Source organism: Ambystoma mexicanum, chromosome 2p, assembly GCF_040938575.1.
Source record: "Ambystoma mexicanum isolate Mex_15411 chromosome 2p, UKY_AmexF1_1, whole genome shotgun sequence".
Taxonomy (NCBI): domain Eukaryota; kingdom Metazoa; phylum Chordata; class Amphibia; order Caudata; family Ambystomatidae; genus Ambystoma; species Ambystoma mexicanum.
In genome coordinates, this window is record NC_090923.1 from 1,408,396,423 (window position 1) to 1,408,418,773 (window position 22,351).

At 47.0% G+C, this 22,351-nt stretch overlaps 1 protein-coding gene across 1 annotated transcript in view; it reads left to right on the plus strand.

Moving 5' to 3' along the window:
• The window catches only part of LOC138567558 (uncharacterized), a 1,087,151-nt gene that overhangs the window by 419,165 nt on the left and 645,635 nt on the right, over positions 1 to 22,351 (plus strand). The window contains exon 4 of the mRNA XM_069645895.1: positions 2,009 to 2,120. Within this exon, the coding sequence (XP_069501996.1) occupies positions 2,009 to 2,120 (112 nt within the window). The remainder of the gene's footprint in view (positions 1 to 2,008; positions 2,121 to 22,351) is intronic.

Consider the following 22,351-nt stretch of genomic DNA (forward strand, 5'->3'; position numbering starts at 1 on the left):
GTCATCTGAAGCAGCGAATGTAAACTTGTATGTATCTGTGTAGGTCATTAAACTAAATTCTGAAAGGCATCGGCTGTCGATGGAGCCATCTGAAGATGAGTTTAGCACATTACCACATACTTGGTTACAAATCCAGGCATCTTTGGCAAGGATGAAAGACCCTCTTTAGAGTGCGCAATATCCAATTCATGCCAGTAATCATTTTTGAACATGGTGGCTTTCTAATGATTGCTGTTTTAGAGGCAACAAGCATAGACCAGAGTGCTTTTGTAACAACTATCTCCTAAGAATCTCACCAAACTGGCTCTCCATTGAAAAGTAGGGCAGAATGACAGCCATGCCAATGTATTGAACAGTCGTTACTGCATTGTCTAAAATGAAAATTATTTAGCGATTTCAACAGATTTTCTGGCCGTCATTGTTGCGACTTCCTAATGCGGTACCAATGAGTATAATTAGACAAGAACTCAAGTTACAATCCCTAGAATCTATGGTCCTATGGAAATCAGTAGCCTTGTATAGGAAGTGTAGGTACGAAACAGATATAGCCCCTTTTGCGAACTTCGATCCTACTAAAGGGAGGTCATGATAAATATGTAATTCAGTGGAAATTGAAGCTGGAGAAGATCTTGGAACAGAAGGATATCTGCATAAGTGATCTAGCTGCAAATCCAACCAAGATTAAGTGAAAATGGCAAGAACTGGATTGGATAAGTACACTGGAATATTGTGAACAAGTAAAATCGAGCTGTTCGAGAACTGCTGAAAAGAAAGGTTTAAATTCTCTTTCAAGATATCTACAGCAGTTTCCATCCCAGCATTATCGTGATATGCTGCTTAGGTGCAGACTAAATAGTCTAGCCACAGGAGAAGTCTTATGGGCTCGGAAAATGCCAGGCATCAAAAATGCCCAATGTAGTTTCTGTAAGAACAAAGATATTGTGGAGACGTTATGCCATTGGGTGACTGCCTGTGACTCGCTAAAAGAAATCAGAAAAATGTATCTAGCTGAGTATGGTATGGATGAAAGTACTCTGAGTTTAAACGATTGGTGGGTTTGGGTAATTATAGGAGAAAAGACTAGTCTAGTAATCGCGGTATTGAAAATGATTGAAAGTTTTCAAAATGAAGATGGAAATTGGTGAAAAGGAATAAGGAGAATGATTGTGTCTCGTATATTTCCTTGTATGAAATTTAGGAAGAGGTAATCATCTAATGTGTCAGGATGATGTAATAATGTTACAGGTTTATGTTGTCATGGCCATTGGCTGGTAATTTATTTCTTCTTTTTGAACCAATAAAACAAAAAAACAAAAAAAATTATGTTTCAATTTTGCCACCAACAGTTCCATTTTTATTCTATTTAGGGGGTGGGGAGACTCCAATTTTTAATACCCAAAAAATATGATTGGATTATCAGTGCGTTTTTCATACAGACATTAAATACTAAATCAAAATGTATCAAGTGTTGAGGCCTTTTTTATAGTTATATTGGAAACCAGGCTAAACAAATTAGTACTTCACATGCAATTGGTGATTTCTTCGCCCCAGAGGACAACTGGCCTTTAGGCAAATTGACTTTCTCTCGGCCGCCTGGTTCCTTTAAAAGGAAGTTTGGACTAAAGGAGAATGAGTCGCGCACCAGACAACAGCTTACCTGGGGTTGGCTTTGCTCCAATCTTAGTAGCCTTTTGAAAGGCATTGGTCCTTCTGGGAATTCCCCGACAAGCTATTCTGCCAATATCCAGGCAGATTGTCCATGATATACTTACTTTATAGGAGTGGCGAAAGTTATACTTAAGCCTTTTTGAAGACCCTGGACCCATATTCGCAGATAGTACATTATGTGCCTTATTTCAAGCTAATTGTACAATAGTTTAAGCAATAACTCTAATTTTTAGGGGGAGCTGAGGGTCAATGTATTTATTATTTGCTGTGGTTTGGTGCCATAGGTGTTGTGTACTCGCAAACAAACAATTTTACTCTGCTGCCGTTCTTCCGTCTACAGGGCATCCAGCTGATAACCCTGGTCTTTCACTCACATTCAACCAAGAGGACTGCTCAAGAGCTGGGAGTTCGAGAGAAGGAGAAAGTACAGAAGGTGCCAGCATTTCAGGCAAGTCACAGTAACTGTAGCCTTGGCTAAACCTATCAAATGCCAATCTGCAATTTGCTTTCCAGTTCATAAACGTTATTGCAGCTTAAGCTTTCCACTGTACAAAAAACCTTTTTTTTTTTTTTTACTGAGTCAGTTTTAGCATGCATTCAGACTGATTCTTCTGTGACTTGCATGTAATCGCAGCCTAAATCTTGTCACTTTTTAGAAGTTCATTTTCCTTCTATAGGACAACCTATACAGAAATTGATAAATGTATGCAAAACACAACTGAACATTAGTACACCTTACCCCAAATGTTCTATATGTTAAAAGGCTCATGTTCAATGGGAGCGTAAAGTTCATGAGAAGCATAAAAGCCTTGCTTTTACGCTTTCCATTAATGTTACCCCCCAATTTTTTCAATCTTTTGTATGGCGGAGAGGAGGGGCGGAAAACAATGTGCGTGCAAACTCCTCCCTCTCCGCCTTACAAATGCTAGAGCTCCCCATGGGTCCGCCAGCTTCATGCACCAGCATACAGCAGCAGACAGCACAGGGACACATTGTAAATGTTGCGTGCCATGTGCACATGGCTTAGTAGTGTTCACAAATGAAAATTAAAGGCTCCCTGACATTCCAGCATGTCGGAGAGCGTTCAATTGTGAGCGCCGCTTGCCCTGGTAAGCGGCGCTTGCAATTGAAAGTAAGCACTGCCTGGTGGTGTACACGCTTGAATTCTGCCTTTTGCCTTTTTACACTTGCATCCGGCAGTGTAAATTATCCAAATTTAGCTGCTTAGACACACTTATGTTGAAGTGTAAAAGGAATGGATTGCCTCCGCCAAATTACTACTTTTTTCAAAATAAGTTAATAAATGTTCTATTGGAACAACGTATCTATGTTGATCCCAGATTGGGTAAGTGTTCCAGATGCCCCTGATACTTGTTAAAATGTCACTGCGTATCAGTAAATTTTTGGGGGAAATCAAATCGGCCCAAATGGCTATTTCCTAGGGTTCTAGATTGCTCTGAAATCAAAATTATAAAACATTACTCTGTACATTTACAAACTCTTAGACTCTCAATGCAACGCATCAGAAAAAACCTTTACCTGCAATATACACAAATTAAGAGAATTAAATGACATTAAGTGTTTCATATATACGACCCGCATGCTGAAATGAAAAGAGTTTGGACATTAGGCCATGTTGCTGCTCTATCAAGGACTTAATGTCGCTTTTGTTCTGCTCTGTCTGATGTGCAACTGACTCTTCCACAGTTATGGAAGCCGTGGTATTGCTTTTATATCTGCCCCATTCTACTCAAATCTTTACATGGTAAACCCCTTCCCACGGTTTCTACCCAGAGAACAGTTGCTCCTAATGTTACATGAATTCGTTCTTCAGTGTGGCTGCCCCATTCCTCTTGATCTGGCTTCTGACTAAGATGTGGGCCACAGTAGACCACAAGCTATTTTAGGGAAGAACTTTGGCTAATCTTGTTCAAACACACCTTCTATGTTTATTCATTTATTGGTGTTTGTTGCAGTGGGGATGGGGAGGAACAGGGAGAGGAAAGTGTGTGGTATAAATATCCGGTTACAACATGCAATAAGCAGCCTAACTATAAACCCCCCTTTAACAACCATTCTCAGAAACCACAATCTCCCTAGTCTCCCATGTGCCCCTTTGATCTCGCGCTGCAAAATGTATTCTTCATGAACTTTCATTTTGCTTCTACAAGGACCTCACTTAGTAGCATGTTAAGTTCCCTCTTTTCTCTTACATTTGTATTGTTTCATTTTTGGTAATCATGATTTTATTCTGTTTGTGCTGCACAGTAGATTACGATGCTGTGTAATATTCTGGCCTGTTAGATTTGTATTTTGTTTTTGCAGCGCTTTATGCCAAAGCGCTGAGCAAGATTATAAAACGGTACAACATATTGGAGGCACATCAAGGGCAACTGGATAATGCAGAGGGCAGATGGTCCTTTAGGCAAAACTTAAAAGTGGTGAAACAAGAACTAGAATGGATAGAAAAAGAGAGAGCGTTCCAGGTTTTATAGGCTAAGAGAGAAAAGAGCGAAAGCGAGATAAAGCACAGGGGGTGACGAGAGGTTACTAGAAGAAATTGGGACAGAGACCTGAGAGAACAGGACTTGTTCTTCCACTGAGGCTTGTCAGGCTTGTCCCATATTATATTGATGGGAGTTAACTCTTCACCGTTTTAGAAAGTCCACCCGGCCTGCTTGTCCGGTTGATAGTTTGGGGGCACAATTGACCATGGTTGTTTCTCAAAGACATTGGCGGGTTACCTAAGGCTTTGTCTGTTTATGCTCCCTCAGGGAATTCATAAGCTGGTCCTCGACTACCAGTGGTTGGTTCCAAAGGGTGGTGTATGGTGCTGCCATTAGATCTTCAAGCCCCACTGTATCTCCTGATTACTGTCCTCCTCCCCCACTTTACTCAGTCCAGCTCTGCCCACCTTCTCCTTCCTGCATCTCTTATATTCCTCTAATGTCTTTTTGTCCTTCTACTACCTCTCTCCAACCTCTGATGTTACTACCTTCTCTCCAGTCTGACTACTCACTCCTTCACACTACTACTCCCTCCTTCAAATTACTACTCACTCCTTTGTATTACTCCTACTCTCCCTTCTCTGCACTACTGTGTCTCTCCCACTCTATCCTACTACTTTCCTCTCTACGCACTTCTACTACTCTCGCACTCTGCATTACAATGCCCCTCTTTTCCCACACTCAGGGGTATCGTGCCGTGCTCACCCTTCCACTACACTCACTTTCACTATTCTTAGTGAAGGAGGGAATAAAAAGAAATGAGGAGAGGTAAAATGGAGCAAGACCATTGAGGCATTTGAAGACAATACAGTGAAAACTATGAAGCAACTGAGAGTCAAAGGAGAGCCAATGGAGTAGAGCAGAAAGAATGGAGTTGTAGGGAGATAAATGAAGTAGCAAACAAACAGAAGAGTTTATAGATTGAGCGAAGGACGGGCCAGTCGATAAGCAGGGAGACTGAAAATGATAGCACAACAATAGAAAAGATTATTCTGATGTTTACTAATTGTTATTTGCTCCAACTTAAATGCAATGAAACTAAATTGAACTGAAGGGAGGACTACACATGGAACACATTTCATGAGCATGAGCTGGTAGAACAGCTTTATGATTAATTCTGCACCTGTGATTGGCCACGAATCCCTAAACATCAAGGCCTCCCTATCAAGAATGCAACTGTTTTTTAAAGGTACAATGTAGCTTTGTGCTGAATAAAGTTTTTCTTTATTTGGGAGCCCTTTGTGGCTGATGACGGAGTATGAGAATTGCACAGGAGATTGGTGTTCTTTTTCTCATACTATAGAACACTTACCCATATTCTTAGACCAGCGCTGTTTTGTATAACTGTATAAGAATAAGTTGGCAGTTCTCTTTAGTGGGTGAAAAAGAACATCATTCACAAGTACAATGTTTTATAGTGCAGTGAATTCACATAGAGCTCTTTTGACTGATGCCAATGAATGGAAGCTGCAAAAAAAAGGTCATATTGACATTTGAGTCCTAAGCACTGTCCCAAAGTGCTACGTGACCATTAACGTACAAACAATTGTGTTAAATTACCTTTATTAGAGTATACTTAAAAGGGTGCAAGATGAGGGAGTATAGGACTAATTTGCCGGTATCTCATATTGACCAGTAGCTACCACCGGGGAACTAGGAGCTAGTGCGTAGCGTTCTGCATATCTAACTCCCACAAAAGATGCTAACTGAAACCGTTAGCCATTATTTATTGGCCATTATTTATTGCCCTTTTAAACTTTAAATGTTTTATAGATTGTCCTAATTTTTATTTATAGATCATCCCAAATGGAGAGTTAAATTCACATAATTTTGTTTGTTCAGCATCAGTTGGCTTGGGGAGCCAAAGGTAGCACTTGGTAGCTGTTGTTGTCAAGCTAACCAGGCTCCTCTAGTCTACAAGCAGGAGCTAAATAGCTCACACCTGCCCTCAGTGTCGAACCCTGCAGTAACTGAGTGCTGCTCAACCGAAGCGGGCACTGTGACGGATCCAGGGAATTCGTCCTCTCTCCCCAAAAGGTAGCGCTCCATTTTGTGTGTTTGTAAGGTCAGCCCGCTAAGCTTAACCTCCCCTTAGGGGACAGGGCCACTCACTGGGGGTGACTCCCTCCTTAGAGGACAGGAAAATCCTAGCCAGGGAAATTTGTTATCCTCCCCTATTCCAAGAAGCGAAGACCAGTGCTAAGATTTTGAAATGGGAGTATTTTACTCCCTATTTTTAAAGCTGGGAGTAAATGATTTTTTAGGGAGTAGAAATGTAAATTCAATTCCCAATGAGAGTATTTTGTAAGCAGGGAAACAGAAATGTGTTAGTAATTATTTCTTTGTACCTAGTTATGCATACACCTTCAAAGATACATGTGTACTTGGGGGCTGGGGGGCGCTGCTGAGCAGCAACGGTAATGGCTGCCTGAGCGGCATCCAGCAAAATTGTTTCAGCAAATATCATGTCATTTTGGCATGCTTAACTGAACCAACTACAAAATCCTTTCCCCGATGGTGGCAGGGGAAAAGAAACTAAAGTTCAGGTCAATCGGCCTCGGAACAGCTGAGCACTGGTGACTAACAGTATCTGCGGCTTGGACGCGCTGGAGCTACAGTACCAGCGAACCGTTATACGCCGGGACACGGACAGTCAGGAGAATCTTATCACTGCCGAGCGCAGAGGGAGCCTGGAGAAGATGGATCCCCTGCTGTTCAGCTAATAAGCTTGCCTTGAGATGCGAAGATCGGAGCTGCAGCCACGTGGGTTGGGTGGCAACTGGGAAGTGCAGTGTCCTCTTCCCGGGCGGTGCTGCGCTGCTGGTGTGTGCCCTAACACTTGGAAGGCAAAAACAGGAGCTGGTCTGATGTCCCCGCTGGGGCTCAGCATAGGGGGGCGTGGGGTAGGGGTCGGGATCAGTTATCACACGTGGTGCTGTGCACATAGTACGGGGAAGTGCCTCTTCAGAATAGGGGCTTTGGAGTTGAGCCATGTCGAGGCATTGCCTGCGCAGGGTCCTGAGCTGAGATCTGGAGGGATGGGCTCAGTGGTAATGAGACTGGCGCAGCAACCCCTGCTGATGCTGGGAGAGTGCAATCGGAGACTAAAGTTGAAACCCAAGTAGTAGCTGACTGGTGGGGGAGATTAACCCCTGACGGAGCATTGGTGGTCCTGTGCAAATTGTGAGGTGGGTAACCCCGATACTGCATTTATCCCCCCTTGTGTGACCCTAGATCCCTTCTAACATGACCAAGGGCAGTGGTAAACACTGTAAGGGCTCCATGGACTTCTTCACAGATACCCCTCATAGGAACGCAGGGATGTGTGACGACACCTCGCCTTTGCCGGATGGGGTCCAACCCAATGTCCCCAATATAGACCCATATATGACGGCCCTGCAAGTCGGGTTTGCAACAGTGAACACTAAGCTCAATGATGTTGTATCTATTAACTCCTTCCACACCAAATTGAATAAGGAAAGCGGCCAATTACCGTGGTTGAGACAAGAGTGGGGGACATGGAGGATACAGTAGAGGAGCTTGGCCGAGAACTGCAGACCATCAAGGAGGAGCTTATGGTGGTCCAGCTGAAATGTGGCGATCTTGAATTCCGTTCCTGCCACAACAACATTACAATTGTTGGGATGCCTGCGAAGTCAGTCTATGGCCCCATAGATCCCTTCGTTGAGGCCCTATTGCACTCCATCTTTGGGGAGGAGCAATTTTCCTTGCATTTCCTGGTGGAGAGGGCACACCGCTCGCTCGCCCGACTCTGAAACCTGGGGCTCCACCGCGCACTATCGTTGCCAGGCTCTTAAATTATTGGGACTGTGATCTTGTACTTAAACTAGTGCGGGAGAAGGGAACCCTCCAATACGAGTCAGCAAGGGCACATTTCTATCCGGATTTCTCAGCAGGTGTGCAGCCGGCCAGGAGGACTTACGACGATGTCTTTCGTGAACGGCAAGTGCAGTACATCATGATGTTCCCAGCTAAACTATGTATCCACCATGGAGGGCGGGCGCATTTTTTTGAAACGCAGGAGTAGGCCATAGCCTACATTGAGAGTTCTATCCCTGTGCCGAACGGGCAAAGTCCGTCCACCGCCTCGGGAGACGGTGCATCGAGACGGTGCATTGAGGCGAACCGCACCAGGTGACTGATCTATTTCTATATACTGAGGCCTGAGATAGCCACGCCACTGGTCAGGAATTTTGTTGTGTTGTGCCTTACTGGGCGCTATGCTGTTTGCCTTTATAATATCAAGATAAAGTTGTGGTTCGCAAAGCGGTTCGCATAGCGCTCCTTGATGTTATGTGGGAAAGATGTTGGAGAATACACTGTCAAGTTGGGATGGATGGTGAGGGAAGTGGTTGGTGGGTTGGGGAAGGGGGTTCAAAAGTTAAAATGTTGGATGGTCAAGAAGGACAACTTTATATGACGGAACAAATTTGGGTGAGCACTTGCTAACTATTGACATGGAATGTGTGGGGTTTGAATAACCCTGTCAAGGCCAGGAAGGTCCTCACACATTGATTGACACAGACCCAGGGTCTTAATGTTACAAGAAACACATGCGGTAGGGAAAGTGCATGAGGCATTTGCGTGCAACTGGGGCCCATAACAGTACTATACAGACTACGCCACACAGTCGCGGGTGTCCTAACTCTAATACACCATTCCCTGGGTTTAGGGTCTCCGGTAGGAGTGTTGACCCGATGTGCCGCTATGTCATAGTGCAGGGTGTTTTGGCAGGTAACCCATTCATCTTGGTGAATAACTACGTGCCAAATATAGATGACCCTGAGTTTTATAACCAAGTGTCAAATGATCCTGGATCATCAACTTGATAAAACTACTACCAACCCCAGGGCATTGTCCAGAACTGCCCAGACCTTGCATCAACTGTTTTTATATGTGAGTACTGTATCCGCAGGAGAAGGAATTTACCTTCTATTCCTCAGTCCATGACTCTGGGTCATGGAATTGCTCTCGATGGTCCAGAAATGTTACATTCACCCCACACTCTCGGATCACTCCACAGTGACTTTATCCTTCGTGCTCGGGCAGTGCCTTAGACCGCGTCTACTTTGGAGGATGCCCCCAGCAGTATCGAAGCACTCATTTGTAGTTGAAGGGCTATGCAAGGACATAGCTGAGTTCTTTTAACTAAATGAGGGGTCAGTAGCATTGTATTGTACACTCTGTGAGTCATTTAAGGTGTCTTCGAGCTATCAGGAAGGAATTAAACACAGTAGAGAATAGGGTGAAGGACCTTGAAATGAAAATGGCAGAACTCAAGATGGGGCAGTTTTGGGTCAGATTCAGGGACTGCTGGTGCAATTCCACAAACTGGAAGACCGAGAGGTCCTGCACACGACCTTCCCCATCAGGGCAAGGCGGTACAGTGAGGGAAACAAAGCAGGTAGGTCTCTAGAGTGGAGAGGACTCGGCAGCCTATCACCAATATAGCGGGACCAGAGAGTTTGGTGCTTGTGAAGGAAGAGGATATTAACAACACGTTTGCTAATTTCTACTCAAAAGGATATTCTACTCGTGGTGGTGCGTTTGACACTGATATCACTTATCGGGCATTACTCTGCCAGTATTGTCGGCGGAGGGGGCCATTGGCTTAGCAGCCTATCACAATTGAGGAGGTGGTGGAGGTAATTCAATCGCTAGCAGATGGATTAGAGATCAAGTTTACAAAGAATTTCTGCAGGACCGGGCCCCTGGTTTTTAAAAGTCTGACGACGGGTGTATTTCCCTGATGGATGCGTGAGGCCATTATATCCGTATTATTGAAACTTAATGGACCTACCCAGGACGTGGCATTATATCCGTATTATTGAAACTTAATGGACCTACCCTGGGCGTGGCGTCATATAGGCCGCTGTCCTTGATTAACTCTGGCGTAAAAATATTTGCTATGGTCTTGGCCCCCCGATTGCTCCCACACATGCCTCTTTTAGTGCACACAGACCAGTCTGGTTTCACCCTACCAGATCCTCTGCCTATAATGTTAGACGTAATGGCGCAGGTTAGCCCGCCGGCTAGAGCTGCGGTGGCGTCCTTGGACTCTGAAAAAGCTTTTGATTAATTCTCTTGGCGCTACTTGTTCCAGGTTCTTAGTCGCTGTGCAATTGGTCCCCATTACTTGCGATGTGTAAAGTTTTTATTCTCCGACCCAATGGCCTGTGTTCATACTAATCTGACCACGTCAGCCCCTTTCCCATTAGGAAGAGGCACCAGACTAGTATGCCCTCTCTCTCCCCCTTATTGTTCGCGCTCACGATTGAGCTGCTGGCTGCGTTGGTTTGGGAATCCCATGGGCATAGAGGAATTATGATTTCGGGTCAGCCCCCCGTTTCATTGTGTTATACATTTATGTTTGCGACCCTGAACACAGTCTGAGCCCGATCATGGAAGATGTGCATGACTTTGAGCAAATCTCGGGGTATAAGATTAACAATGCCAAGTCAGAACTTTTCCCCCCTTACACCTGCTACTGGGCAATTGGTTGGGCTTGGATTGTTGGGCCCCCCTTCACTTTAGGTATCTGGGGGTTTTGGTTTCATGAAATCACTGTTCATTATATGCGGATAACCATGAATCATACCTGTATCAATCAACCGTGAAGCTGTCTTTATGGGCTGGATTCCCGATTTCGATGTTCGCCCGTATCACACTGCTTAAGATGGTGGCCCTTCCGAAGCTGCTTTATTTAGTTTGCAACATCCCCATCTGGCTGGGAAGGGCCTACTCCTACGTCCGTCCCCTTTCCACCATCCTGTATGGGCGTTGCTCGCGAGGGACGGGAATGGAACCTTTTTTCCACCAGAAAGACATTTCCCCTTTAAATTTGGTTCACACGGGCAAGGCTTGGAAGTGTGGGCTCACTTAACCCCACCCACCGGTGCCACACCTCAGTCCCCTTTTCCACGTCGATGGGAACAGACCGCTCCACCAGCGCTCCTGGGAGAGGTCTCAAACCTCGTAATTCCACGTGGTTTCCCCGGAACCTTATCTTTTCTTTTTCTATGACAGATTTGGGAACACCGTCAACCGGTGCCCTAGTTTGTCCCTGGCGCATGTAAAAAAAAAAAAGCTGTCCTTCCAGGCTGACTGTGTGGGATCCTGCATGGGAATATGCCAGCTGCCTCCCCAGCCCTTTTCCGTACATGGTGTCACTGTACCTGGAACCCGAGATGTTGGGGTACGACGTGGACGAGGTGACGGGCATCAGTGGTACCCAGTCAGTCGGTCCTAGGAGCAAAAATCTTTTGTTGATCGCCGGGCTGACAGGCCTAAGCACTTGCCTGCAAGGCTTCCCGCCTTTGCTGATTGCCTTTGCTGATCGGGAGTGGTGGCCATTTTGTCTCGAGCTGCCGCCATTTTGTCTCGAGCCACCACCATCTTTTCTCGAGCCACCACCATCTTGTCTGCGCTTTGAGCATGTGCACCTGTAGCCGGCGGGTTCCCGGGTGCAACCCACGATAACACTGCCCATGCCCCCCCCCCCCGTCTCCACCGCTGCAGCAGCCCATCCCTGAGGCACCAGCAGCTCCGGTGCAGGTGCGGAACCCCACCACGGAGGAGCCCCGAAAGGTGACTGGTGCCACCCCCGGGGGCAGAGGACCAGCAGGACACAGACGAGGAGTAGCAGGACACTCCCCTGAAAAGCCTTCCACAACAGGATTGCAGGCCTGTCAGAATACCTGGGCATCCCCCAGCCGCAGAACAAGCTCCCTGAAGCAGGAGTTCTGGCAGAGGTCTTGAGCAGAGGTCCTGAGCATCAGGGACGGGGCCAAGGTCGGGCATCCCCCTACACAAGGATGCAGAGGCTTTGGCCAAAAAGGGCTGGCTCAAGCCCCACTCCACACAACCGTTCAACAAAAAGCTGGATGCTAGGTTCAGACAGGCAAAGGGGGGGACAGCATACTGCTCTCTACGCTCCCGCAACCTCTTATCAGTTATCGCTGCAGCATCCATGTATGCCAAGCCCCAGACTTAATCTAGTACTGCCACGGCAGCCCTCTTGAACAAGGAGGCCATATGACTCTCGTCATATAGCAAGAAGGTCTACTCAAATGCCGGGCTGCACCTCAGGCAGGCGAACACAGATGCCATCCTCACTGCGGCTAATCAACGCCTGTGGAGGGAAATCGCAAACTTTCTGCCTGATATCCCTAAGGACAAGCAAGCCTCATTCAAAGCAGGCCTAGCTGAGGCTAAACTCGTGGCTCAGACCATTATGGAGGCTTCCGCAGGCCACATCAACATGGCTAACAGAGCAGGTCCCCCTCCTCTTCATCAGCCTCTGACCAGCTGGGGGCAGGATGGCCCTGCAGTCAGGCTTGGCGGGCAATATTCGCAGACACATGGGTCATCTCAGTGGTGTCCTGGGGCTTCCAGCTACCTCTTCCTTCTCCCCCTCTGAGTACCCCTCCCCTCCCACAGATCGGCACACCGTCACTCCTAGCGGAGATTCACTCCCTTGTTGAGAGTGAAGCGGTAGAGCAGGTCCCCCCCCTCCCAGCAGGGGCAGGGCTTTTACTCCTGCATCTTTGTTATCCAGAAGAACCAGGCGGGCCAGCGAATGGGGTTGGATATGTCTTCCCTGAATCTTTACCTACCCCTGCAGAAGTTCAAGATGGTGACACCAGCGCTCATTGATGAGACACTGTGTGGGGGAGACTGGACATGTTCCCTGGACCTGAAGGGAGCTGATCTCCACGTTCCCATTGTGCAGCCTCACTGGGCCTTCCTCAGGTTCCGGGGTCATGGGCTGGCATTTCCAGAACAAGTTTCTGCCTTTTGGGTTAAATTCAGCTCTGAGTGCCTTCACAAGGCTCATGAATGGGGTGGCGGCTCTCCTCAGGTTGGAGGGGCTGCATGTCTGCCCGTACCTCGACGACTGGCTAGTCAGGGGTACTTCTCCAGAGCAGGTTCAAGACTCAGCAGACAAGCTCATTGCTACCCTATTTAATCTGGGATTTTCATTCAACTACCAAAAATCTCAGCTCACCCCTACACAGACGCTAGTGTTTCTGGGCCTGTTGTGAGACACAAAGCAGCAGAGGGTACAAGGTTACAGCAATTCGGACTGTCGTCTCCCATTTTGGTAGCAGATCAATCACCACGCGCTGGTGGTATCGACACCTTCTGGGCATTTTGGCAGCATGCCTCCTGGTGGTTCCATACACCCCTCCCCCCCATAGAGTAAACCATTACCACAGACTCTTCCCTCAATGGGTGGGAAGCCATTGTGGGAACACACTCGGTTCATGGGCTCTGTACCCAGACCGACCAACAGAATCACATCAACTGGCTGGAACATATGGCAATCTGGTTGGCCCTCATTTCCTTTCTCCCTACCACCAAGGGCAGATCTGTGTGCATTCAAACAGACAACACGGCCTGCGTGTACTATATAAACAAACCGGGAGGGTGGGGGGGCACCAGATCCCTGCAGCTGTGCTTGTTCGCCCTGGAAATCTGGGAAATGACCATCAGTCACAAGGTGTGGATCGCGACCGTTTACCTTCCGGGAGAATCCAACCTGGAAGCAGACCGACTCAGTCGCCTAGCTGGCGACAATTAGGAGTTGCATCTGAATGGGAGAGTACTCCAGGAAGTGTTCAGCAAATGGGGCCACCCCAACACAGACCTATTTGCAACAGCAAACAACCGGACGTGTCAGCAATTTGCGTCCTGGGGACGCGACTCTCTGGGGGACGCACCCCAGATACCTGGAACAGGATGTGGGCATATGCATTCTGATCCACACCACTGGTTCACAAGGTGGTGAGCAAGACCAGGAACTCCAGGAACTTGAAGATAATCCTCATAGCACTGCGCTGGCCGGCACAACCCTGGTTCTCGGACCTGCAGCATCTGTCAACCCAGCCGGAGATGGTGCTTTACCTCAAGAAGGACCCTTTACTAGTGCACCAGGGAGGTGCAGTGCTACACCCCTCCCCGGAGAGACTAGCACTATCGGCATAGTTCCTGAGCAGCTAACGCTCTAGCACCCTCAGTTGTCCAGCGACAATCTGGCGATCATTTAAAGTGCCAAGAGTCGGGCTACATGCAAGCAGTACAAAAGTAAATGAACGAGATTAAGCTTTTGGGCTAAGGAACATGGGGTGAACCCACTGTCATGCACCTTCGACCAAGTCTTATAATTCTCGGCCTATCTCGCGTCCAAGTCGATACCTGCAGAACGTATCTGGCCGATATCGGTGCTTACAGGAACTCTGGCTCTCGGTTCCTGTCGTCAGCCAATCCCGTAGTAAAACACCTGAAGCGGTTGACCAGGCTTTACCCCCTGGTCAAACGCCCGCATCCCATTTGGGACCTAAATGTAGTACTAAGTGCTATAGCACACAAACCATTTGAACCCATGGCCACAGCAGGCATTAAGTTGGTCACTCTGAAGAGAGCCCTTCTGATTGTCTTACATCAGCTTGTAGAGTGAGTGATATCCAGGCGTTAGTCACCTCAGAGCTATACACTAGATTTCACAAAGACACGGTTGTGCTCCGCACGCCCCCCAAGTTTCTTCCGAAGGTTGTGGCATCCTTCCATATCAACGAGGAGATTGTGCTCCCCACATTCTTCCCATACCCCAAAGGAAGATGCAGAGAAAATGCTCCACTGCCTGGATGTCAGGAGGGCGTTGAAATTCTATCTGGACAGAATGAAGGGCATCTGCAAGACGGGTGCTCTGTTTGTAACATTTGGAGGTTCTAGGCCTGGGCAGCAGATCTCCAAGGCATACATAGCTCGATGGATGACGGCGGTGATCCAGGAGGCATACAAGGTCCAGCATAAGGCTCCGCCGCAGGGCATGCATCCGCATGCGTTAAAAGCTAAAGTGTCTGCAGTCACATTCCAGCGCCACGTTCCTTGGCAGGTGATCAGCAGGGCGGCAACATGGGCCACTCCTTTGGCTTTTTGCAAGCACTGCTGCTTGGATACAAGTGCCAAGGCTGATGCAGCATTCGGGCAAGCAGTGCTGCACAATCTATTTGCCTAGAGGGTCACTCTCACCTCCCAGGGTGTTGTCATTTGTAATCGCCCATACAGGAAAGGGGACAGGACGGAGGAGTAATTAAGTGTTACTCACCGGAGTGACTAATGTACTCCTAGTCCATAGTTCCCTTTCCTCCATACGTCCCACCATCCATCACCCTGTAATAAGACCAGTAAGGTTGTTGAAGTGTAATAGAGCTGACACGTCAAAAGGGGACTGAGGTGTGGCGCCGGTGGGTGGGGTTAAGGGAGCCCACGCGCTGGTACGTTTAAAGGGGAAATATAATTTTCTGGTAGAAAAAAGGTTCTGTTCCCATCCCTTGCGAGGGACGCCCATACAGGATGGAGGAAAGGGGACTATGGACTAGGAGTAAGTTAGTCACTCCGGTGAATAACACTTAATTTTTACACCAAGCTCCAATCGTTGCTGACAGCGGTTGTTTGGGGGTGAGGAGGGGCAGCCAGGATGAACTGGGGAAAACGGACTGAGCCCTATGAGAGGGTGGTCTAGTGGCACCAGATTTTGAGCTGCACTACCTTGCCGCTCAGGCCCTCTTCGCGGGTCACTGCTATCCTGGGATCACACTATAACACACCTTCAGCTTGAGCGATACAGTGCTTCACCCACAAACCTCAAATCAGTAATATTTAGTGATAGACGCATCGATTCTTGTATGTTTGGCCCGGTTTGGACTACGGTTAACACCTGGTCGAGAATATTTCGCAAACTGAAGGTTCAGACACCTTCCCAGAGGGTAGTCCCCTTGTGGAACTTCCCGGATATCTCCCCCACATTCGATAGATAGCCTAGGAGGTCCTGGGATACATTTGGTCAAATGACGATGGGTGATATGTTTCCAGAGGGACGCTTTGTATCATTTGATGACTTCTCTTGTGCATGCCACATTTCGTGTAAGGTGGCCCTCTTTTCCTAAAGAGCCAGAATCCCATGAGTGTATAGACCTGATTGTACTGGGAGAGGAGGTGCAGCGTGGAGTGTCCAAACTTTATAGTTTCCCGCAGACACACCTTCCGCAGCGGAACACTATGAAGGTTACTTCGGAAAGGGACCTGAACATGACATTGGATGATGGACAATGGATCAGATGTCAATTGACAAAGGCGGTCTCCCTAAATGCTGTCCTTCGTTCCATCCAGTTCAAAATGTTAAACCTACATTACACTAGTGCCAGGGTAGCCAGGTTTTCTCTAGATGCAAGTAGCACCTGTATGAAATGTGGGGCGAATGAAGCGGACTCTTTCCACATGTACTGGGCTTGCCCTCCGATATTAGCATTCTGTGGTTAAGGTGGCGTAAATGCTAGACGAAATATTGGAAATCCCATAGTTTTTTTAACATTGCATGTGCAGTGGCGAAACAATGTATACTTAAATACTGGAAATTAAAATCTGTCCCTAGCAGTGAGGAATGGTTGTGAGAATTTGTGTATGTTAATGTTGTGGAGGATGGTTCTATTATGACGGTCACCTCTGTAAGCTGCCGCAAAGCCATCTGGAGACCACTCGGGCCATATCTGGCACTAGCCAATGATGGGAGCGTAGCTGCAGGGACTGAAGCTTCTGCACTGGGCGAATAACGCTCTATTTCATATAATCGATACCTCTTTACATCACGATATATGTCTTTGATTGCGTGATATATACCTAGATTCATATCCAAGTTCCATGTAAACCAGTCCATCGAGCTTCCGGCTTTCTTCCAGAACCCGCAAAGCTCGGCTGAGGTGAAACTACACACCCTAGATGTGCGTAGGGCGGTCCTATACTATGTAAATAAAACCAGACCGCTAAGGAAAACAGATCAACTGTTTGTCTCCGTAGCTACAGGCAGAGAGGGGGATCGCGTCTCTAAGGGCGCTATCTCGAAGTGGATTATCAACTGTATACAGCTGTGTTACTCTCTTTCTGACAAGACTCTGCCTTTTACGCCAAGGGCCCACTCTACTAGAGGCATTGGTGCCACTCTGGCTTTCATTGCAAATGTTCCCCTCGACACCATTTGCAAAGCGGCTACTTGGAGCTCTATTCACACTTTTACTCAGCATTACTGCATTGACACTCATTCCAAGACAGATACACAAGTGGGACAAGCGGTTCTAAGACACCTGTTTGCTCATGACCCTTCTCACATCCCACCTCCTTCTTCTGGTACTGCTCGCTAATCTATGCACAGCATGTGATCTAAGCAGATTCCACAAGCCTCAGAAGGGATACATTACTCACCGTAATCGTATTTCTGATGCTTGTATCTGCTTAGATTCACATGCGACCCACCCTTCCTCCCCTCCGAGAGAAGGCGCATGATTGCTTGTAGTCTTACCTTTTCTGTCTATCTGCTTGGATTATCTGTACTCACGCTACTCCTCATGCTTCCTCATGTCAGAAAAAATACAATCTGAGGATCCTACACGCGTGAGGGATCTTGGGTACAGTGGACGTCACACTAGGGATAGTATTACTGGCACACCTGTGTCGACGCCCATTTTCGACTTTCGAAAAACAAACTGTAATACTCCGCAGCTTCCACTAGATGTCGGCCTACTGAGGATCCTACACGCGTGAGGGATCTTGGGTACAGTGGACGTCACACTAGGGATAGTATTACTGGCACGCCTGTGTCGACGCCCATTTTCGACTTTCGAAAAACAAACTGTAATACTCCGCAGCTTCCACTAGATGTCGGCCTATGCACAGCATGTGATCTAAGCAGATACAAGCATCAGAAATACGATTACGGTGAGTAATGTATCCCATATATATATGTGGTATTAAAAATACTGCTCTGAAATGTCCTGGAAGAGAATACTGGCTTGAAATTCTGTAAACCGCTTGTTTCATGGCTGTCCTATAAATAAAGGCTAAAGAAAAATGAATTAAAAAAAATATGCATGTGTACTTCTTCCAATCACGATAGCAGTTTCTTCCTGTGGTACTATGTGCACTGCTGGTCCAAACATATTCATGGAGCTGTGTGGGTGAAAGCAGGGCACAAGGTCATATGTCGGTTTACCATTTTTTGTTGGGAGTATTTGTACTCCCCGTTTTTATTTTTTTGAAGTATTCGCCTATTTTTAGCGAGTAAAAGTGGTACACCCCTTATCTGTAGGGCTGGCTAAGACCTTTGCTGGTTATATGGCAATTAAATGATGCACTGACTCACAAATAGATAGAGGAATGGTTTTATTGTTGTCTGACTCCTTTCAGAGACAATCAGAACATAAAGGGAAAACGAAAATGCCCCTTTTTGGGGCTGGAACAAAAAGGTGTATTCGACACTGGGAGGGGGGAAACTGAGTTGCCTATGGAGCGACCGAGGTGGGAGGACCTCCTGCAAGGAGGCGTGTCCTGAAGAAGCAGAGCAGCGCCGGGCGTGGCATATAAGGAAACTAAGAGACCGACGGAATGCAGAGACACAGGCAGGAGAAGAAGCCAGGGATAGCCGGTGCCTCTCAACCCGAGACCAAAGCTGGACGCAGAGTGAAGAACCACAGAATAAGGCGAGGACCGGAAGGGAAATGTCTGGATGCTGATTCCGGCCATGAGAGAGGAGCTGCTGAGAAGCCTAAAACGCTGACCCCCTGAAGCTCCCCGTCTTCCCACAGAGGACCGCCACGGAGAACTAGGTGCATGGCTGCTCCGGGAGACGTGGGAGGGCTGAACAGAACCCAGGGTGGGGAGCCGAGCAATTTACCCCAGAGGAGGTGCGAGAACGAGCATACCTCAAAGGGATTTGAAACAAGACACATCCCAAACCGGCTACTCACTGCAATAGATCAAAATGGGGAGCCAAACTACATATCCCACAGTGGGATAAACAAAAATATACTCCAAGCTGGGGCGAGAGCCCCTATAGTCTCAAACGGACTTCCAGAAAGCAGACCCAAAGTATGGGTATCTGATATCCAACCCCAAGGAAGGGCAAAAATGGCAGACCATGACGGGAAAGGAGAAAACAAACGCCAGAGTGGGGTAAGAGAAACTGAAGAACAAGCTAGCGTGAGTACAACCCAGTATATCCCTTTGGCATGCCTAAGCATGTTCTCTGCTCATGCTTTCATACTGAAAGTTGACTTTAGCTGGCTGAAGTTCTCATATTACAAGGAATCTCACCTCCCTCAAAGCGGGTGCAATGCTTTAGGGAGCATAGTCACCTTGGAGAAATGTGTTGTGCTGTGTTATCATCGCTGATGACACTAACAAGCAGGGCAGAGTGCAGCTGGAATCAAAGTCCTTATAATGAGGGTTTGTTCTCTGTCAGCAAAATGTTGCAGGGTGTAACCCTGCCAGGTTGTGACCACCGCACTTGCCATTGGAACTTATATACTCATGTGGGTATAAGACACGGGCACAGAAGGGAGAGGTTCACTTGCGCTGAAGTCTTGTTTATCTGTTGGCGATGTCTCTGCTATTGCTTCACTAATAGTGTTAATCAGTCCACCGGAATCCTGAGCTATCTTTGCTTCCATCACAATCTGGTGCCTTAAACGTTTGAATCCTGCAGCTCTGCGACTGTACCTGGGGCCGCTGGGTACACTTCCCAGTAATCCCGTTGAGAGCAGAAAGGACGATTTCGTCAGACGGGGGGAACTGGAAGCAAGAGCTGATCGGAAAGATTGTGGGTTGCTGAACAAAGGTAACTGCATCAATGTATTGTGATGTGCTGTATCGTGTTGTCTGAAACTGGTAAAAAAATATCTGTATTTGGATAATTTAAAGTATAGACTCTGGAGTAGTACGAGGGAAAGTACCCAGCTTAACAAAACTGGTTATCTGAAGGCAGACAAGTAAAGCGGTCGGCTACCGCAGAGTTAAATCGGCACATCCATGCCGCCTACTGACTTAAGAAAACATGCGACCACGATAGTGACCAGGATTAAAGGGTTCTGTATGAATGAGAACAACACGTTTCGGATGAGAGCGCTGTGACTGTCTTGTCTCAACCCAGACCTTATCACTTGAAACCCTATATGTGCAATGCAAGTTGAGACACTGCTTTATATTTTACACTCTATCCTAGTACGGGAGCTGTAACAGAACTGTTTTCACCAGCCTCTGGCACGTTCAAAGGTTTCCCAAGCTCGATAATAAACACCAGTACTGGCGTAAACCCACTGAGACATCTCCCAATGGGGGTGATAGCCTAGTCACAGTACATGCCATGCCGTGAACGGAGGATAGCCCAGGGGCAACATGCTGGTCTTGTAAGCAAGACCATGCAGAGCAACAGAGGTTCAAATCCCGGATCCAAGCCTTTAACCGAACTCTGGTATTAAGCGTGTTTTATAACAAAAAAATAAAATTAAAAAAACAAATGCCCCATGAAGGGCCACTGGTTTATTGAACATTTTTCAGAGATTCCCCAAGCTACGAGAAGACCCTGTCAAATTCCAGGAGGAACTCGGCCATAATGGACTGCTATCACGCTACTTGTGTTGATTTAAATCAGTTGTTGTGAGCAGTTTTGCTCCCGGACATTATTGCTCTGCTTAAAGTGTGTGCAAATTGGCCAGCCGAAGAACCGGCCACAGGTAGGGATTTAAGTGTTCACTGATAAATTGATACAAACTGTTCTTGTAATGTGTCCTCGAAATACTTATTTGGCTAAAGGGAAGGGGCAGATGAGCGCTGCAAGCGTTGCAGACCCGAAAACCTGCAAAAGGTATTATTCAAATATGAACAGTGTAACTACTGCAAGGAGTTTGGGCACTGAAAGCACTGTGCCCGAATCAGCCTCAGTACGATGGTCGTGGTGGACAGCCAACTGCTTCGGGCAGGACGGCATGAGATCTGCCTCCACAGTTGTTACTTATGGCCGATGTATAGGATTGCCAAGGGGGCCCCGAGTATGTTGCACCACTTATATTAATTGATCTTACTGACCCTTATGTTGAATGTAATGTTGCCGACCAAAAGGTTTAATGTTTAGTGGCTGTAAAAGCATGCAAGTTTCCCCTGACACCACACTCAGGCGAGGTAATAGATGTCATCGGCATAGGATGTTCGCTGATGCCTTCCCCCAGTTGCCACCCCTTTGATGGTCACGATGGGTCGTATTTCCGAACAGCATGCATTTTTGTTAAGCCCCTGTTCTCTTGTGAATTTGTTTTCATTGTGCCTGCGATGGGGAGTATTTGGATATCCCCGCTTATAGAGATCATGAGGTCCTGGCAGTGTTACAAGAAGTCACCTACTTGAAACCTGAAGACAGGACTGACGACCCCTTTCTGCTCCAGGGGCTGTTGGACCAGGTTTCGGCCTGGTTATGGTCAACCCATGTAAATGATACTGGGTATATATTAAGTGCTGAACCAGTGAAGATCACACTGAATCCTGCCAAACCCTTACTTTGTGTACCCCAATATCCTATCTGCCGAGGGGCAGAAAAAGGCATCTGCCCTGTGATAGAATCCCTTCTCGAACAGTGCATTGTTGCACCGACCCACAGCCCCTGTAATACTCTGATACTGCCTACAAAGAAGCCAGGTATATCGTTTTATTCAGGACCTGTGTGCAGTGAATGCCCCCGTATTACCATCCTTTCACGCGGTACCCAATCCAGCTACAGTTTTGCCATGTATTCCCTACACTGGCAAATATTTCACTGTCGTAGATTTGTGTTCAGCATTCTTCTCTATTCCCATTCACCCAGAGAGTCAATATCTCTTTGCGTTAATGCACAAAATGACGCATTATACATTCACTCATCTCCCAATGGCGTACGTGTGTCGGAACTGAAAACCACGATTAACATTATAGTGGCATACAGAACGCTCAGCCTTACTAGCTACCCTGAAACCGACATCCCACTACTTCTCACACCACTTATCAAACCTATGTATCCTTCTTGGAGACTTAAATCTAGTATTCAATGACGACCTAGACCCCAAAGCTGCTAATCTACACTCAGCACTCAAGGACATGAAGTTCACTCAGCATGTAAATGATCCAACACATGTCAAAGGTAGAACCCTGGACTGGATCCTATCACTTAATACCAATCTAAGCATAGACGCAATCAACCCTCTCAGTTGGACAGACCATCATTGCATCCATTTCACTCTCACTAGTGATGAACCTACTTCTCCTAAAATAAAAATAACTGACATCATCGAATCCAG